Here is an 18736-nt window from a genome sequence, read left to right on the forward strand (position 1 = left end):
GGAAAGCAGCTTGTCGTAGTGAGGGGTGGCCGTTACCAGAGAGGAAATGTTTGTTGGCACAAGAGATCAGGAAACGAATGATTGCATTACAGGTAACACAAAGGTAGCAACGTTTTGGATCAGCTGCAACACTGACTTAAAATAATCAGTGCATCAGGTGAAGGGAGAGTCTGTCGCAGAAAGCTCGCTGCCCCTAAAGCTGCAAACACAAAAGTGATCCGTGAAATACCAGTAAAAATAGACCCGGGGACCAAAAGCAGAGACGTGAGGAATGTGAAGGGCAGCATTAGCAGAGACCTCGGAGTCCAAAGTCTCTGTCATCGACTCGTTTCTTTACTCGTGTGCACACCTGGATAATTCCTGCAGAAAGCAGGCGTGTCAACTCGGCCGTTGTGGGAAGTAACAGAAACTTTCTGGAGCTGTGGTGCGGCTAACCTTTGGCAAACCCTCTTGTCTTAATGATTGCAGCCTCCCGTTGGTGGATTCTGGAGCCGAACTTTGAACTCATTTCACGGGTGTCTTTTATGGTGCTTTGTGTGAGGGAGAGTTCTGAGAATAAAACCCATGTGTAGATGTGTGGATCAGACTGTTTCGTCTGAAAGTCTCATCTGAAAGTGTCAAATTGTTACAGATAAAAAAATAATTCCTCTATCATATCTGGGTCTGAAATAATTTGGTAGATTTAAAACAAATTGCATGGTATTTTCTCTGAGCAAGATGACTTAAACTAACTTTGACTCCTGGCCGAGGGCTGGTGAATCATTAGAAGTGTGGACGTTACTATTTACCTGTCCTTATTTCAGTGCTGGTCGTGTATACTCGCACAGCTGCTGTATCATAAATCCCATAAAGAAAAGCATGGGCCTTTTTATTGATCCATGAGACCTGGTACTTGTGTCTGACCGAAGTCCAAGTCACATGTGACCATCATACAAAATAATATATCCTCACTTTTTGAGCAGTGTCTGCATTTTAATCATCAACCTATTGGTCCTTGCTGCAGCCAGAGGGGTCTTATGAATGAAATTGAAATAGCTCTCAAGCTCCATAACCTGATATCAACTTGAAACAAAATGTATTACCGGGGAAATCTGGTTTCCCCAGCAAAAATGTTGTAACTTCTCATAGGTTTCTCTTGATTTTTATTCCATAACAAAATCTATCTTTTGAAAAAAAAAATTTAAGCAAATAGGCCTGTTGGCCTCAGATGTTGGGTCAGCAAAAAAAAGACATCCAAGCCACTCCTGCAGCATAATCCACATCTTCTCTGTCGACCCATCTGTTCTGTCCAAATAATCCTCACAATAAATCACTGGATACTTCCGGTAGATGATTTTATTTTGAGCTTTTAGGATGTGATAGCGAAAGCAGTGTATTTAGCAGCATTATGGAAAAGTGTTGTTCAACTGGATTGAGAGTAGAGAAGAGATTTCTGGCGTACTTCCGTAATCCCTCACCTCAGAAAGAAACCGGCCCAGTTTCCGTCTCTTCGGTTTGACTGTGAACTGCACGCCCTTCCATCGGTGTACTGTTCCTCTTATCTTTCATAATTTCTTTGCGATAACATGCAAATCATGCAACCAGATGTTTTACATACGACTCTCGTATTCTCACGTAGAAGCTACGGTCAGGAGCTCTAGGCAGCCTGTGTGATGTTGTACTTTATCGACATTTTGTCAGCTACAACCCGGCAATACTTTTGAGTCAAATACTGAATTCACGTCGCTTGTTGGAAATAATCAAATGCATTTGGAGGAAAGCATGCATTTTTGTATTTTCATAATCCTCCAAAATCTTTCGTTAACCTTGACACGGAGACAAAAGCATGAATGAATACTGACGCTTATTCACACAAATCACAGAACTGACATGAAACCCACTGGCATTAGCCAAACATACATTACCATCTGGTTAATTCTGTGTATAGAAAAGCTCCCCTTTGCATTTTTAAGATATTCACACACATATAAAGGCTATAACATGAGAGCCAAACTAATGGAAATGCAGATAGACATTCAAGTAATATACATTTGGAGAGGGACAAAAATCCTCAGTATAATTTACAATTTGGGACCTTTCGAAGGTTTGACAGGTTGTGAACCCGTCGATGTGTTTTGTGATTGTTTTACGCAGCGCAGAGTGGCCGTCCTGACCGGCTATGGAGTGGTGTTGGCTCCAGACCGGATGACAGGGTCTACAGGGCGGACGGGGTCACACGGACTCTAAAGCAGCAGCAGCAGCAGCAGTGGGCTCTTCCTAGATGTACACTGACTGGCAGTGACAGCGCGTTTTGCTGCAGACCTCCTTCCTCCTCCTCTCTGTGGATATACTTTCCCCTCTCCCACCTCCCCCCACCTCCCTTTATTCTCTCCCTCTCCACCTCTTTTCCTTTTCTTTGCCCTCTCGGCTTCTTTTTGTCGCTCGTGACGTCCGACCCGCCTCTCGCCGGGTACCAGCGATGAGCTGGCTGAGCAGGTTGAACCCGCGGGGTCCCGGGAGTCGGACCGGCCGGAGCGCAGCCCCCTCCGGCCCCTGCACCGCCGACCCGGAGACCTGCCTCATGGTGTTTGAGAACCACTGGAGACAGGTGAGACACACCACTTTAAAAACATTTCTTTTGGACTGTTCATGAAACGTGTTTTTTCACGTCGTTCTCATTCTGGTCTCCATAAAGTGTACAGAGCAGCCGCACGGGCCGGCGTCCACAAAGTGTTTTTTTTTGCGTGAGAAATAATGACCAAATCAAGCCTCACAAAATCAAGCCTCGCGTTATAAGAAAGCAGAATGTCCATCTCATCCAGAGGTCCTCAAACTGTGAGGCGTACCTCCCCTGGGGGTGCTGCTCACTTCTCACTCCTTCTCTTCTGAGTCACATCTGAACACGCACACACACGATTTAGCATGACTTGCACTTTGGGAGGACGTCATCATATCTGCTGTTATGGCAAAGAAATGTCCACGAATCCGCTCGTAAATCATAGAAAATAAACTGCATTTCTTTTTTTCTTCTTAAATCTGAGAACACATGAACCAATTTTTAGTGTTACTCATTTCAGCACGAAATGTGTCACACCCATGCACAGTCATTACTCATTCACAGTGGCTGAGAAATATTTGCATGTTTTTTTTTTTTTACAGATAAAAAGTAAATGATAGCGAGACCGGCTCGAATATTCTCTCTTGGTTTCAGTGAATGCTTCTCTGTCCTGACACCGAGTGTGTCACACGTTCAGCTGGCCGAGAGTGCTCGGTCTACTTTAACAAGATGACTGGCTCGTGTCCAACCGCTGGCTGGATGTTTTCTAGGTTCCAGTGCCGTGCCACTGCCCAATATGTGACTTCTGAGTGATACTTCTTGGTTTGCTGTGTGGGGCGGGGTGCGGGGGGTGGGGGGGGGTGAACGGTTGCCTCAGCTGTGTACTCGCTCCAGGCCAGACGTTTTTGCATTCCGCCTTTTATTAATTAGCTCAAGCAGAAAGCCATCTTAATAATGGGTGGCCTAAATGGCAGCTGAATTGCCACATATCCACGAGATGTTAAAGTAATGCCGCATGCCTCTACATGACTTCTAGTGTGCCGCACCTAACGTGCACTTGTTTTTGGAGAAACCGGCGCACCCTGTCATTTTATTGAAATATCAATTCTCCCATGTTATTATGATCTGTAAACAGAGGGTCAGGATGGAGGCGTACATCTCGATACCCCGGGTACATGAAAGTGGATGTGAGATGTACAAAACATAAAATGACATGAGTGTTTTTTACGCGTCTTGTGCAACTCCAGCTCGACGTTTCCTCCACCGCAAACGTGCCCCAACCCGAAGGAGCGCATCTCCTGTCTGCACAAGCTGCTCTCAGATCTGCAACTTCATCGTTGCCGCAGCTAAAATTATAATTTTTTTAACACCACTGGGTTGCCAATTACACTTTATTATTTATAATATCCGTCAACCCATTTTAGATTTGACTATATTCTGTAGCGGCTGTGGCTCATGGGTTAGAGTGGTCGTCCTGCAACCACGAGTGCATTTTAAGTGTCCTTGAGCAAGGCACTGAACCCCCAGTTGCTCCCCGGGCGCTTCACAGCAGCCCACTGCTCTTAAAATGCTAAGGATGGTTTAAATCCATAGGCCAAATTTCATGCATCTATGTAAAGTGACGAACGTTATAAACCCTTAAATGGAATGTAAATAGAATTATTTTATGCCTATTTTTGAATACAGCTTCTGGTTTTGAATCTGCTGGTGGTTTTATTCAATCTATTCTGACTGCTTATATTTAGTTGTTTCATTTTATAAAATTATGTTTCATTGCCTTTTTATGCACCTTTTTGAAGTCTTTGACTTCTGTATTGGTGCGGATCGTAACTCCTCCACTGGAACACCCGTTGGCACTAGTATGGAGAGACACTTGAGTTCAATGGCAGTAAATATAGCCGCTGTGTCAATAAGACGATAGAGAAACTCAAGAAGCTAAATGGCATTCAGCCAATCTTATTATTTACACCAGTATATACAACCAGTCTAGCAACCTCACTGTCTTTTTTAATTCTGGATTTCCAAACTTGTTCAGAATTGAAATGGGATGAGATGACCGTTTAAATGTCCCTCTTTTTTTTCTTCTTCTTCTTTTTCTTAGCTTCTCCTACAAGGACAATGTCAAGAGTTGACCGTTACACTAAAACGCTGCTCCTTTTTTGTTCAGGTCTCGTGGGTGTTGGAGCAGCAGGAGCCCTCGTCCTCCAGCGACGACCTGACGGCGGTGAGGAATCACACCGACCAGATGCTGTGTCTGCTGGCGGAGGAGCGGCCTGCCGAGAGCGCGGAGGGCGGCGCCGCGCCCATGGGCCCCATCCTAGAGCTGGTGGTCACAGAGAACATCCTGGAGCGCCTGGTCCAGTGGCACCTCCGCCGCGGCCTGGACTCGGACAGCCAGGGGGCGCTGCTCAAGCTGTTCGAGATGCTCATCGGCCAGTCGCAGCAGCAGCCGCTGCTGCAGCACACGGCCGTCCTCCACCCGCTGCTGAGGCTGCTGGGAGCGTGTGCCGACCCAGATCTCGGTTGTCCTCTGGCCCTGGAAAATAGCCTGGTGCTGCTGCTCAACCAGGTACGTTCACCAGCAGCCTATGTACTTCTCTAACGTGCATATGCAATACACACCACACAGGACACAGTCTGTCCTGACTGGAGCACAAGTTGACTCGTCGTGTTGCTAGGCAACTACAGTCGACCACTTTAGGGGAAAGTTTGCCTTGCTAATTCTGCTGCAATATGCAGGCAAAAGGAAATAATGTTAAATTTGGATGAAATAGCGGATTGGTTTGTGAATTTAATACGAGCTCCGCACTAAAACCTCACAAACTGAATTATAGAATATTTCTCATGAGCACGCCACTCCACCAGAAGTTTGAAACTTTGCTGAAATCAGGCGACCGTGTCCACATTGACCTGTCCTGTGTTTTGGACCGTAACCACAGCACTGTGTAAATCCCCACCAGATCTGCGTGTCCATGGCCCGGCAGCCCGTGGTGCTGGAGATGCTGTTCCGGGCGGCACCGGCCCAGCAGGGCTCGACCAATCTGCTCATCTTCTCCCTCCTCGTGCCGTTCATCCACCGGGACGGAGCCATCGGACAGCAAGCCCGCGACGCGCTGCTGTTGGTCATGGCGGCCTCGGCCAGCAACGAGGCCGTGGCGCGGTACATCGCTGAGAACTCCTACTTCTGCCCGGTGAGTGTCCCGGTGCACGTGAAAACTACGTTGAGGAAAGCGCTGTGTGTTGGACGTTAACCAGAGGGTGCTGAGTTTGGACCCGTGTCTGTGCCGTTGGTTGCGTTCACTCGTACATCAAAGAGTTTTGCCACTTGTTCTCTAAGACAGTGGTTCTCAACCTTTTTCAGTGATGTTGAAATAGTTTTTCAGCCAAGTATCCCTAACCAGTGCAAAGCATTTCTGGTTGAAAAATTCAGTTTATGAACATACACTTTTATATTTTATTGAACATTTATTAGATAACAATTTTTTAAAAACATTTTTTTAAAGAATTTTAAAATGTATTCTAATTTTAAATATGTACATTAAAAAGAAAAACTCACCTACTCCCTGGAGTGCCTTCACATACGCCCAGGGGTACACGTACCCCCATTTGAGAACCTCAGTTGGAAGCTGTTGTGGATCTGACCGTTGACGTATTGGGCTGAACACAGAATTTGATTTGGCTGTAACTATCATTTGGGTTTCACGGTTTATTAACATTCTCGATATTCTGATGTAAAGTTTTCACTTAACTGAAAATGTTCAACCTTGTCTTTCCCTTTTTTATGTTCTACGGTCCCAAAAGAATGTTTTGTTCCTCAGCTGACTGAACAGTAATCACGTTACTAGGCATGATATCAAACTCTGCTCCATTATTTACAGAAAAGGGCCCACCCGAATTAGACACACATGAATGTGACCTGCTCTTCAATGATGTGAATGTTGAGGACAGCTTATAATGTGAGATCCAGGCTTGCTATCCACACTGCTTTAAAAAGTGTGTGTGTGTGTGTGTGTGTGTGTGTGTGTGTGTGTGTGTGTGTGTGTGTGTGTGTGTGTGTGTGTGTGTGTGTGTGTGTGTGTGTGTGTGTGTGTGTGTGTGTGTGTGTGTGTGTGTGTGTGTGTGTGTGTGTGTGTGTGTGTGTGTGTGTGTGTGTGTGTGTGTGTGTGTGTGTGTGTGTGTGTGTGTGTGTGCTGTAGTGTAGTTCTGATGCATCAGTGATGGTGTGTGATAATGGAAGGGGAAGGACATGACTTTGCACTCTGACAGGCCGTTAATCCTTATCTACATCTTATCAGCTCTCCCTCAACTTAGAAGGCTTCCTGCCGAGCTCAGCCTCACAACACCTAAGACTCCTTAATGCTGCTGCTTTGCACAAATCAACAGTGTACCGAAAAACTCATCAGAGACATAACCGCGTTAACAGGTCACGTAGCGGCTTACCCTTTCAAAGAAATGATGCAGATGAAAACAAAAAAATGGTGTTTGATCACATTGATAAATTAACTTTGACTTTTGGATAAAATTGAATAAAAACAAAACATTCAGTGTCAGTTTTGACGTATTTTCCAGTCTGTAAATGATCCAAAAACTATAATATTGGAGCTGTCCACCTTTTGTTGTTGTAGTTTCCACAAACCACCACTAGGTGTTAGTAAAGAGCCATAGTTTGCTTATTGCACTTTACAAAATGCATTTCTACTAAATAAAGCTCTGCGAACCTGCTGTGTTTTGATAGTGACTCATGTGCGTACATTAGAAGATCGGGCCAATCGTTCTAAATCCAAGTCTCAACAGACAAAGTCTCTGGTCACAAATTACAGCAACTGAGCAACACCTCGGCTTCCAAACTGCGAGTGAATGGCGTTGAGTGAATGGCGTTGAGTGTCTGCACGCTGCGGACGGAGCTGTTATCTTTTCCTCTGCCCGTTGGCTCTGGTGTTAAAGAGCCGCCTCAGCTATTTTCTGCATCGCGCTCCTTCCAGCAGCTTCAGTCTGACCTACTTACAGGCTGCAAGGACCAGCGGAGGTGGCATCAAGGACCAACTGCTCCCCTCTGAATCTAACGGGGCACAGATTTTCATTGTGCATTTTCACTGGTGCGGCGAGCGAGAACACAGTTCCATGAATGTCATCTGCTGTTGTCAAAACAGAGTTAATTTTTAGGCTGCGGCAGGTTAGCGAGCTGTTGTCCATATCCGTTGGGTCATTAGCGGTGTAATGTAAACACAATGTGCTTCTGCCAAGATGCAAGAGAACACTGCCAGGTATTATGTATCCTACATTAACATAAACATGCCATCTCTGGGACTAAAACGGGGATCTATTACGTTAAATAACCTTGTTCTGCTGATTATTTTCTTGTACAATTGATAAATCATTTAGTTGAGAAAATGGCAGAATTGGAGGTGACTACTGTCAGCCCAAAACCCAGAATATGTATGTCATAATCAAGTAATCAACGTGGCGTTTCAGCTTGTTAAGGTTTTTAAAAGGTGTTGTATTTATATTGTTAAAGCTACCGCGAGGAACTTTATATTTTGGCGGTCCCGTGGACATAAACTTAGGGCCTGGTTGCTGCCGGAGGCCCCGCTTGAGTCTGAGCTAGGGGCGGCTATCAGGAGGGTTTTATCAATACTCGTACTCTTATTGATACTGCTTATCGATTCGGTTTATTAGTTCCTAGCGGTTCTTTTTTGAGGGAGCGTTCATTCATTAGCCTCTTCTTAATGGTCGAACTGGTCCACAGCTGCCCCCACCTGAAGCCGTCTCTCGTGCCTCCTCTCAGGTGTTGGCGACGGGCCTCAGCGCCCTCTACTCCTCTCTGCCCAGGAAGATTGAGGTCCGTGGGGACGACTGGCACGCCCTCCGGCGGGAGGACTGGATGAGCGTGTCGTCGCTCGTGCTGTTCATGAACTCGCTGGAGTTCTGCAACGCTGTGGTGCAGATCGCTCACCCGCTGGTCCGCTCCCAGCTCCTGGACTACCTCCACAACGGCTTCCTCGTACCCGTCATGGGCCCCGCGCTGCATAAGGTGAGGGGAGAGGGGCAGAAAGAAGATCAGTCACTTTGGATCTGTTAGGCCAGATACCATTCAGGATATGTCGGGGGAAATTGTGTAAAATACTAGTTGGATATAGTTAAACTGACCATGTAAGTATAAAAAAGAAATCCTTGAGGAAAATTGTCTAATTGACATTTAACAAAAATGTCAGATTTCATCTTATTCATAGTCGCACTGACCCAAACTTTGTGTGTGTTTTTGTAGTCGTCGGTGGACGAGATGATCGCCAGCACCGCCTACCTGGACCTCTTCCTGCGCAGCGTGTCGGAGACGTCCCTGCTCAAAACCTTCCTGCGCTTCATCCTGCTGCATCGCCACGACAACGACACCATCCTGGACACGCTGCTCACACGCATCAGCAGCAATTCACGGGTATAAATATATCTATGTGTGTGGGTGTGTGATGGAGCCTCGAAGCCCTTATGTGAACTCGGTTGTGCGTGCGGCGTGTTGGCTGAGAGGAAAAAATAATTGAAAGCATCTCGGGCAGAAGGCAGAAGTATCTGGTTTTGCAGAACAATCGCGGAGAGTAAATCGAATCTGCTGCAACCCCCGGCTCTCGAGTCGCATATTGTTTGCAGTCCAGAAAACAATACACAGGAAGATTTGTAGTACACAATCTTACATTTCATGTCACCTTAAGACTATTTGTTTTGGTCGTTGAGGTCCGCTAAACACAGGATTCCCACATGTCCGGGAAAATTGTTGAGCACTGTTTTTTAATTACTGGAAAAGGTAAATGTGTCGCATGCAAAAAAAAAAAGCACAAAACAAACTCCTACCACTCCTTTCTTTGTCCGTGTGTGTTGCAGCTGTGCATGGTGTCATTGAGCCTCTTCAGGACCCTTCTGTCCCTGAACTGTGAAGACGTCATGCTGCAGCTCGTTCTCAGGTACGTTCGCTCATTTAATATGCAAACATTTTAAATGGCGAGATAAACTGACGGTTTAACATCTGTGGAACAAAGCCGCTTTATCAGTACTTCTGTCCCTCCTATCATCGTTTTTTGGATGTACTACCCGGGTATTTTCAATGAACAATTTCATATTTTATTAAACATTTACAGGCATTTACAATTGGCAACACACTTTGTGCCAATTGTTCCCCATTTTTGTCTCCAGGACTAAAACAGCAAATCCGGCCGCCTGTGACGTGCTACTTCTTGCTATCTCCTCACCAAGTTGATGGAGAATCTTAATTAACATTTGAGCTCAAGTCTCAGCTGTCGCAGCACGACGGAATTTGCCTGTGTGGCCGAACATCGTGGCATCAAAAATATTTATCTATGACTTGCTCCCCCCAGGTATCTACTGCCCTGTACCCACGTCATGCTGAGTCAGCGTCAAGCTATCAGGGTGACGGACCTGTACGGCAAGTCGGCGGACAAGTTCCTGTCGCTGATCCCAGAGTGCTGCCGGCTGAATGCGGCGTCCTCTGCTGAGCGGGACGAGGACGGTGCATTCTGGGGCAAAGGTGGGCAGCGAACGCTTTGGACCGCCTACGCACATGTAAACATGAAACACTCGTTTTGGGTTTTTTCATCAATTGGGTGGCATAAATTAAGTCATTCAAAAGCATATTAAACACAAGTGCATGTATTTATTAATTATTATATTTACATATTATATATATATATTATATTATATTATATTTAAATGTTATTTATTATATTTATATTTATTTATTTGATATTTGTGATATCAAATCGAGACAAACTAGATTTTGGGTGTGTTGAGTTTTTTTATTTATTCTAACGTGATGTTTCATCCGACAGTCGTGAACAGTCCCAGCATAGAGTCCCCAGCACCGCCCAGACCCAGCACCCCATCCCGCTTAGCCTTCTTCATCCGCCAACAGAGCAGCGGAGGTGGGCCAGGGGGAGGGGGTCCCTCCACCCCCACCAGCACGGAGCCGCCCCAGTCGGGCGCCTCCCACCCCCCGTGCCCCGACAGCCCGATGCACCAGCAGCTGGCCAACACGGAGTGTCTGGACTGGGACTCGGGTTACCTGGAGTATCTCAAAGACTCCCGACAGGGCATTGAGATTTGCTCCTGGGCATGCCGCGACTGGTCGGCCCCCTACGACGGGGAAAACCCCTCGCCGAACGTGGCCGCTCCACCCCCACCCCCGCCCACCTCCAACCCCACCATGGCCATGTTCCCCGAGCACTTCTCTCTCCAGCAGGGAGGAAGCGGGAGCACCCCCCCTCCGGGCCAGCAGAGGGCGGCCGTTGTGGCCGTCGCACGCTCCGAGTGGAGCAGCTCGGAGCGCGACAGTGGCGAGTGGGACGTCACGATCGGCAAAAACAACTGCATCAGCCTCACGCCGCGCTCCAAGAAGCGCAGCTTGCAGAGGGAGGAGGTCCTGCCGAAGCCTCTACCGCGTCTCGTTCCCTCCTCCTCCTCATCCTCCTCCACTTCCTCTTCCTCTTCCTCTTCCTCCTCCTCCTCCTCTTCGTCCTCAGCCACCCCTTTATCGTCCACCCACGCCGCCTCGTCCCCAGCACCTCACAACCCGACCTCTGCCGTCACCGTTGGCTACCAGGCCATGTGTAACGGAATGGCGGGGCAGGAGGACGGGTGCTCAGACAATCGGGACAGAGGACTGGAGGTAAAGAAAGTGAAGAGGGACTTGGGGGAGCAGCAGTATTTGGATGAAAACGCGAATCAGAATGGATCCCTTGTCACCTGCTCCTCGCAAGGCTGCGCCGCCCTTCCGCAGTCCATTTTCAACGACAGCGAAATGAGCGACGCAAAATCGCCTCGGCCCAATCAGATTCCCTCTCAGGGCCCAGTCGCCCCGCTGGTGTCCGATGCCAAACCGCCGGCCGGTGACGCCTCGAAGCCGTGCCTCGCGTCTTCCGATCTGCCAGAAGCCAACCAGGCGCAGCAGTCCGTGGAGAGCCTCATCCGGGAGCTGCTGGAGCAGGCGCCGGGAGAGCCGCAGCTCCCCGGAGACTCCAACGGCCAGGGCATCAGCATCGAGGCCTTCACACAGGAGCTGAGGGAGCTGGAGGACCGGGTGAGGGAGCGCGGCAGAGCGGCCTGCCAGCAGGAGGAAACCGCAAGAGAGTGCCTGTCCTCTGAGCGCCGTCAGCCGCAGCAGGAGGAGGAACAGCAGCCGCCCTCGGTCCCGGAGCCGAAGCCGCCGACGGGCGACACGAAGGGAGACGGGCCCGCGCTGGTCTTCGGCAGCCCCGCAAGACCGCTAAATAAGCCCGCGTCTCAGCCGTACACAGGTGAGTCGTATGCTTTCAACCTGGACTTTATATTTACGGAGGGCCATTGTTGATGGTGTGTGTGTATATATTTTATTTTTATATGCATAATGTAAATTTCTTTCTTTTTTTTAGTGGTGTGTCAGTCTGTCTCCATGTCTGTGAACACAGGAATATCTAAAACCAATTACATAAGACACAACTGGGTGCCAATTAGAATGTTTAACTTTTACATATTAGGTAATAAACTCAACAAAAAAAAGCAACATTATTTCCTCCATTTGTAATTTTAAATACAGACCTCATTTCTTCTACGAAAATTATGCAACATTCTTTTCCACTTAAGTTCCCTTGGTCAGTGTCGTCCACCTTAATTTTGTGTCTGTGTCTGTGTCTGTGTCGCGTCGCACCTACACACGGCACTTGGAAAAACATTTTTAGCAACACCCAAGACCAAACTACTTACTCCGTAATCCGTTTTCTTTAATTAATTCCGTTTCGCAACAGCTTCTCAAATCCTAGTCCACGTTTATCCTCTGCACCCTGCGGAGCCTCTGTCACCAGACCATCCATAGTTTGTTCCCATGCAGCTGAGCTAAAGTTGTGTTCCCGTGCAGGTCCGTTCATGGTGGTTCTGTTCGCCAAGCTGGAGAACATGCTCCAAAACTCGCTGTACGTCAACATCCTGCTCACAGGCATCGTGGCCCAGCTGGCCTGCTATCCTCAGCCCCTCCTACGCTCCTTCCTGCTCAACACCAACATGGTCTTCCAGCCCAGCGTCAAGTCACTGATCCAGGTACAGCGCCCGGGACATGTTGACCCCAGGATTTTATCTCCCATTGAGCTCAAGTACATTTCTGAACCGGGTGCCCGCTTGAACTGGTGACAGCTTTGCGCCCCGTTTGTGGGCGTAGTCGTCCACTTCCTGCCCACCTCACTTCTGTGCTAGCTCGTGTTCCAAAAGCATCAGGCCCACAATGCCTGAGGAAGTGTATTTATTGATATTCTAATCTTGTCCATGTTCAAAGATGCTGTAAATGGATGACTAATACTGTATTGGTATCGGTGCAAAAATTCTGACCAAGTAATCAACAAACAAATCTTTTTCTCTCCCGATGCCCCTCAGGTTCTAGGTTCTGTGAAGAACCGCATCGAGGCGTTTGCAGCCTCTCATGAGGACTTCCCGGCCATGCTGAAGAAAGCCCAGCAGTACCTGGTGGCCCGAGGCAAGGTGGACTGGGCCGACTCGCCCGCGGCAGTCCCGAACCTGAGGCGCTCCGATTCATTAGGTGAGCGTGGAAGCACGAGAAGCTTCTCTCTGTCTGTAATAAAAATAATATGTTAAAATGATTTTGAAAGAAAACCCCTTTTTAAAAAAAAAACTAATTAAAATGTATTTAATTTTAGAGATAAGCCTGATGTATAACAGCCAAAACAAAGTCCTAAAACACTAAAAAGCAGAGAAGAAGCAATCTGCTACTACAATGTTACTACCCGGTTTTCAAGAAATTCACGTCGGAAGAATTCCTGAAACGAGTAAATCTGATAGTTTTGCAGCGTAGTAAGACTTGATGTAAATAGAAAGACTAGTTAAACAAAGCTTTTCTCTACAGAGCTTGCAGGCGTCTATAAAGGGTCTCGCACGTGGACCTTGAGTCTAGATTAATATCCTCGTCAGCTCAGCTCTCTACCTCACGTTCTCTCCTTCCAGTGAAGAGTCGTAAGCCCTCCCTCGGAGAGCTGATCCTCCGTCACACCAACAGCCCGACCCGGGCCCGGCACGCCGCCCAGCTGGCCCTTGCGCACGTGCGGGACGGCGGCCAGTCGCTACACAGCGCCCTGTTCAAGGGCGGCGCGGGAGCCGGGAGTCTGGAGAAGCAAGCGGAGGCGCTGCGAGTGAAGAACGCCGTCTACTGCGCCGTCGTCTTCTGCGAGTTCCTCAAGGAGCTGGCCGCCCTGGCCCAAGAGCACGCCGTCACCCTGCCTTTCCCCCACAGCCAGGAGGCCGAGGAGTAGGCGGGACAGTGGCTCTTCACATTTCTTTTTTTGGTTGGCTGTAATAAAATAAAATGGGATTCTCCCATCAACAACGGACGAACTGGAGCACCGTCACTGAAGTATGATGGTCGTGCAATGACACGGACCAAAAAGCAAGATTTTTTATTTTTTTTTTTGTACCAAAATCATTGTAGGATTTAAGGACTGGAAGAATTTCCCTCATCTGTAAACTTCTACGATATTGTGCATATCATGTATTATATTTACATTCTATACACAGATGATCTCGGTAAACGGCGTGAGATTTTTAGGAGCTTGTACAAGCGTGTCGCCTCTCATGGCGTAGTGAGGCCCGGTCTCTTTTTCAGGCGGCACAGAGGAGAAGAGCGCTTCGTCCGCAACACAATTATAAAACGGTTAAAAAAATAGTTTGTGTGGGGGAGGGGGGGGGGAATTCAAATAAGCATTGAATGCAATCAACCAGCCGCAGAGTGATCCAGGCGAGGGAACCGGTAAGCGTGTTCCTCGGAGCATCTCAACGGTCCGCTTTTATTCTGATCACGATGAAAACTGGAAGATGAATCAGCACGGACAACACCTGAGTACTGGAAAAACACTTTGGGGTAATGAATACCATTTTTATTATTTAAAACAAAAATATATTTCGTCTGTCGTCTGTCTTTTGCACCATTTTTCTAGACAGCAGCATCGCGTGGGAGCGGGTGTTGTGTGTGTGTGTGCATGCGTGCGTGCGTGTGTGTGTGCGTGTGTGTGTGTGGGGGGGGATTTATTTCAACTCTGTAAAAAAAAAGAACAAAGGGTGACGCCAACTCTCCGGGCCATCAGTGAGCCATTCACCTGTTGCCATAAAGGTGGCAGCGCGGCTCGGCACGGCGCACCGTTTTGTGTGCCATTTCGTCTCTTTACATTTCTTTTTATTTAAAGACCCGAGAGTCTGCCAGAAACAAAGGGCGAGAAGAGAATGTTTCTTTTTCTTCAAGGGAGCGTTGGCATGATTTCCCATTTACTTTGAACTGACATTTAAAAAGAAGACACGGTCACGAGGCATTAACGGACTTTTCTTTATAGGCCGACAAAGACCGTTTTGTTGTGAGCTAAAAGTGAAGCTTGTAAGACGCGATCTCATTCTCGTTTTTTTTTTTTTATTTTTGCTTCAAAAAAGTATTGTCTCTTTTACACAAACCGTTCCATCCTGGAACTCGGCATGCTGCTATTGTTTTAACACCAATTAGTTTTGGTTCTCCGTGTAATTTCCTTTTTTTAGGTAGTTTTCCAACCGGGACTTTTTTTGCGTTATTATTTTTTTTTTTAATTGGTCTGTTTTGTAATGAGGGAGAAAACTGTGTTTGATGACGTTATATGAGGGACCCGACAGGACGGCGTTCTCACCTTTTCGCTTGATCCCGTCTGTTTTGTTATTGTGTCCACATTGTCAAAAATCATCTTAGTATTTACACCTGACATGTCACATCTTTTCTTAAAACTGCGCCGCTTTCTGCACGGCGAAGCAAACCTCACTCCGAAGTCTGTCCCGCTGCCTTCGGGGGCCATCAGTCTGTTCGGATAAAGAAGGCCAGAGGGCCTCGCTCCTCACCAGGGTCCTCTACTTTCACACTCAAGATTGGGTATTATTTTAATTTGTTTTACCTGAACTCTTTTCACAAACCGCTCCGTTTGGGACGGCCGGTACTTTGTTAGCTCCCCACTTCCTCTGCCGGCCGCTCAGTCCCGTCGTAACGAAGCGGGTTCAGTCGGTTACTGTACATCCTGTGACGCCTTCAGACGCCAAAGACGATTCTCCATCCAGTGTCTCTGTTTAGGCCATCGACACGGTTTCGTGGCACGTAGTCTGTAATAAACCACACTCCATGTTGCACTTTTCATATTGCTTCCTGTGCTGGTGGAAGAGTGAGTCCGTCCAGCTGTTCAGGCACCAGGACGAGCACGTTTTTACAAACAACCAAACCCCAATACTGAATTTAAGTTATATATTTTTTAAATATGCGGTAACTGGATGCTGAAGCCCACACAGACACGTTTCTGACCAATTCGTTGACCACCAGGAGCGTCTTGCTGTAATGAAGCGAACTCTCTTAAAGGGACAGTGTGTAGCGTTTAGTAGATCGCTGCAGGGATGAGTCCTACAGGCTAAAGTCCTACATCTAGGCTGTAGAGGGAGACGTTTCGTCTGGTAGCAATCTGCAACTTCGCCACTCGATGGCGCCAAATCCTACACACTGCCCCTGTTTTATAAGAAGAAAGCTAGTTAAATGGATGAATGTCTTTTCAAGGTCTTGCTCTGAGGCGGTTGCCGTTTCTTTGGCTCTACTTATAGACCCGAAAATGTATTTTCCCCAAGCTACGCTGTTGATTCTTTAGTTGTTCTTCCGCTGTCCGTGTTTCAGACGGATACATTTGAACACATGGTCCCTCAGTGAGTTCAAACCTAGAATCCTTTGAATTCACAGTAGTTTGAGTCGGGGCTTGATTTGGTGCATGTTTTGTATATTTATGTTGACTGCGAGCCAAAGTGTCCAACTGTCCCTGACTCGCTTTCTGATTCCAGCACCTCCTTTAGTTCCCAGAGACTGTTCTGATTGTTCCATCACACCAACAGGTGTCCTCTTAGTTTCAGGTGCACACGGTTCCTCCGGTTCTGACTGTACCACTCAATCTGTTTAGCTTGGACAACGTACTCGTCGGTTCATCTGAAGGGACTTTCACAGCTGTATTTCTTTACTCGTACACACTTTGAAAAAGATTTTTCATATTTTTCATATTCCAGCATTGTTATGCATTACCACGGGATGTCACTTATCTTCTCACTCCCCACAAACCTGACGCATTTCTCCCCTGTGATCTATGCAAAACATGCTCTGGTGTCCCCCGTTCGAGGCTGAAAGACGTTGCGGTCTGATTTAATGTGTAAATACTGTATAAAAGAAAAGGGGGGGGGGGGAAAGAAAAGAAAAATGGGTCGTGAATGCAGAGGTGTGTGTGTGTGTGTGTGTGTGGAAAAAGCCAACAGGACAGAATGAAAATCATGCTAAAAATAATGTAATGATGAATGTTGTCAGAAATATTTTTCTATATTTTGAAATCATTAGAAAAACATAGGACAAAAATACAAAGTAGGGAGAAAAAAAAAAAAAAGCTGTCTGAACACTACAAAGGGAATGTTTTTATTAATTTATAAATTCTTTGCCTAGCAATATCGCATGTGTGCCAGTGTCCTTTCTTTGTCGTCGTGTGGCTTTAATCGGTGCTCCGGTGGGGTTCCCCCTGACTGGTGACCTTTGACCTCTCTTCATAGATCACATAAACTGCAGCGCAATCAACTCTATCCAGTATAGATATGAATGATGGCAACACTAGAAAGATGCATCATTGTGTGTAATCGTAGTATGAAGTTGGGAACCGCTGTAATAAAAACACTAGTAAGCATGTTGACACGCTCACTGCACAACCACGAAGCAGAGTTAATTTATTCTTTATTCATTTGGGGGCAGGAGCACACTGGGCGTTTAGACATTTCCACATCCTGAATTCAGAAACCTGTTTTTCTAAAACCAAAGAGGCATCTGATCTGTGCTGGGGAATCTTTGACTCCAGTTGTAGCTGAAAGAATAAGATTACATCTTAGGAGGACATGAATACATGTAATAATAGTCAGATCTATCGCGTTATGGGGGCATGCGCCAAGGCAGTGATGTTATAAAACAGTTAATTGAATAAAAAATACTTGCTGGTTTTCTATGATGCAAAACCAAATTGTCAGATGTTGGACGTATTTGGAGACATCCTCGTGAAGTTTGGAAACTAATGATGGGCCTTTTAGTCCCTATTTGCTGACATTTTGTGGATGAATCGATCAATCTGTCCATTGAGAAAATAATCTGTAGATTAACTGCTGCGGCAAATTATTTTTCAGTCTTAGTCACGCAGAAAAAGCTCATCGGAGTGTTTGATCCCTCAAGCGGTTTGTGTTCTCAATACATCTGCTCCTCGCTCTGACCCTTCATCATCCGAAGCGCTTCTCTAAAAAAAAAACATACACAGCAGGATTTCAAGTCAACCATTTAAAGTACACAGCTTGAAAACCAAGAGAAATGTCAACCGGGGATGCTCACTCTGAGTTGGCATACGGGGGGAACTGGAGACGGCTTGGTGGTCTCCTAGCAACAGCCAACAAGAGGGGAAACTGCACAGAGGGTGATGGTAGCAGAGAGGTGGCGAGGAAGAGGAGCTGGAGACCGAAGCAGCGCTGACTCTGCAGGTAAGACACAGACATGGATTTGTCTTTACATTACACAATCATAACTTAACTTAAACTTAAACTTAAGTTAAGTTTTAAGTTTAAGACATGGATTTGTCTTTACATTACACAATCATAATTCAATGGTTTTGTTATAAAGTATGGTTTGAGTTTTATTACTATTTTTGTATATAAAAAAAAAAAACTTTTACTATTTACAATTGTGATAAATCTTTTGAATACTTCACACAGATCCATCTTATTTTTTTAACACACTAGTAACTAATCACTCTAGTTTGCTCCTCGACTTGTCTTAACGTGACCCAGTTATCACGAGGTGAGCAACTGGACCCGCCTCATCCATAATGCAGCTTGGTAATGCGAGTGGAGCACAAAGAACTGGGACTGGCACAGTTCCTCAGATACACCTGTCACTCATCTCTCCAGCCCAAATAAGGCTGGTTATGTAGCTTTATTGAAATCTTACCAGCCAATTGCAAGGAAAAGTAAAAGCCAACAAAAACATTCTGGAGTATCAAGACTACAAGCAGCTCATGAGAAGAACAAGTTTAATTAGTAACGGGGTAATAACCCTGTTTTTTTTTTTTAGTGGTTTGTAATGGCTACCATGGGGATTAACATCTCTAG

At 46.5% G+C, this 18736-nt stretch overlaps 1 protein-coding gene across 3 annotated transcripts in view; it reads left to right on the forward strand.

Annotated features, from left to right (window-relative positions):
• Positions 1-16986, forward strand: part of fam160a2 (family with sequence similarity 160 member A2) — an 18547-nt gene extending 1561 nt beyond the window's left edge. The window contains exons 2-12 of one of the 3 annotated variants that reach the window (XM_034560927.1): positions 2134-2587; positions 4704-5105; positions 5497-5727; positions 8322-8567; positions 8802-8969; positions 9410-9489; positions 9901-10070; positions 10372-11835; positions 12432-12610; positions 12941-13103; positions 13526-16986. In XM_034560927.1, coding sequence (XP_034416818.1) covers positions 2459-2587; positions 4704-5105; positions 5497-5727; positions 8322-8567; positions 8802-8969; positions 9410-9489; positions 9901-10070; positions 10372-11835; positions 12432-12610; positions 12941-13103; positions 13526-13830 — 3537 coding nt within the window. In that variant the 5' untranslated portion in view covers positions 2134-2458 and the 3' untranslated portion in view covers positions 13831-16986. Of the gene's footprint in view, positions 1-2133; positions 2588-4703; positions 5106-5496; positions 5728-8282; positions 8568-8801; positions 8970-9409; positions 9490-9900; positions 10071-10371; positions 11836-12431; positions 12611-12940; positions 13104-13525 lie in introns of all 3 variants that reach the window. The other 2 variants (XM_034560925.1, XM_034560926.1) reach the window with 2 other exon arrangements.
• Positions 16987-18736: the final 1750 nt, after the last annotated feature.

Source organism: Cyclopterus lumpus, chromosome 21, assembly GCF_009769545.1.
Source record: "Cyclopterus lumpus isolate fCycLum1 chromosome 21, fCycLum1.pri, whole genome shotgun sequence".
Classification (NCBI taxonomy): domain Eukaryota; kingdom Metazoa; phylum Chordata; class Actinopteri; order Perciformes; family Cyclopteridae; genus Cyclopterus; species Cyclopterus lumpus.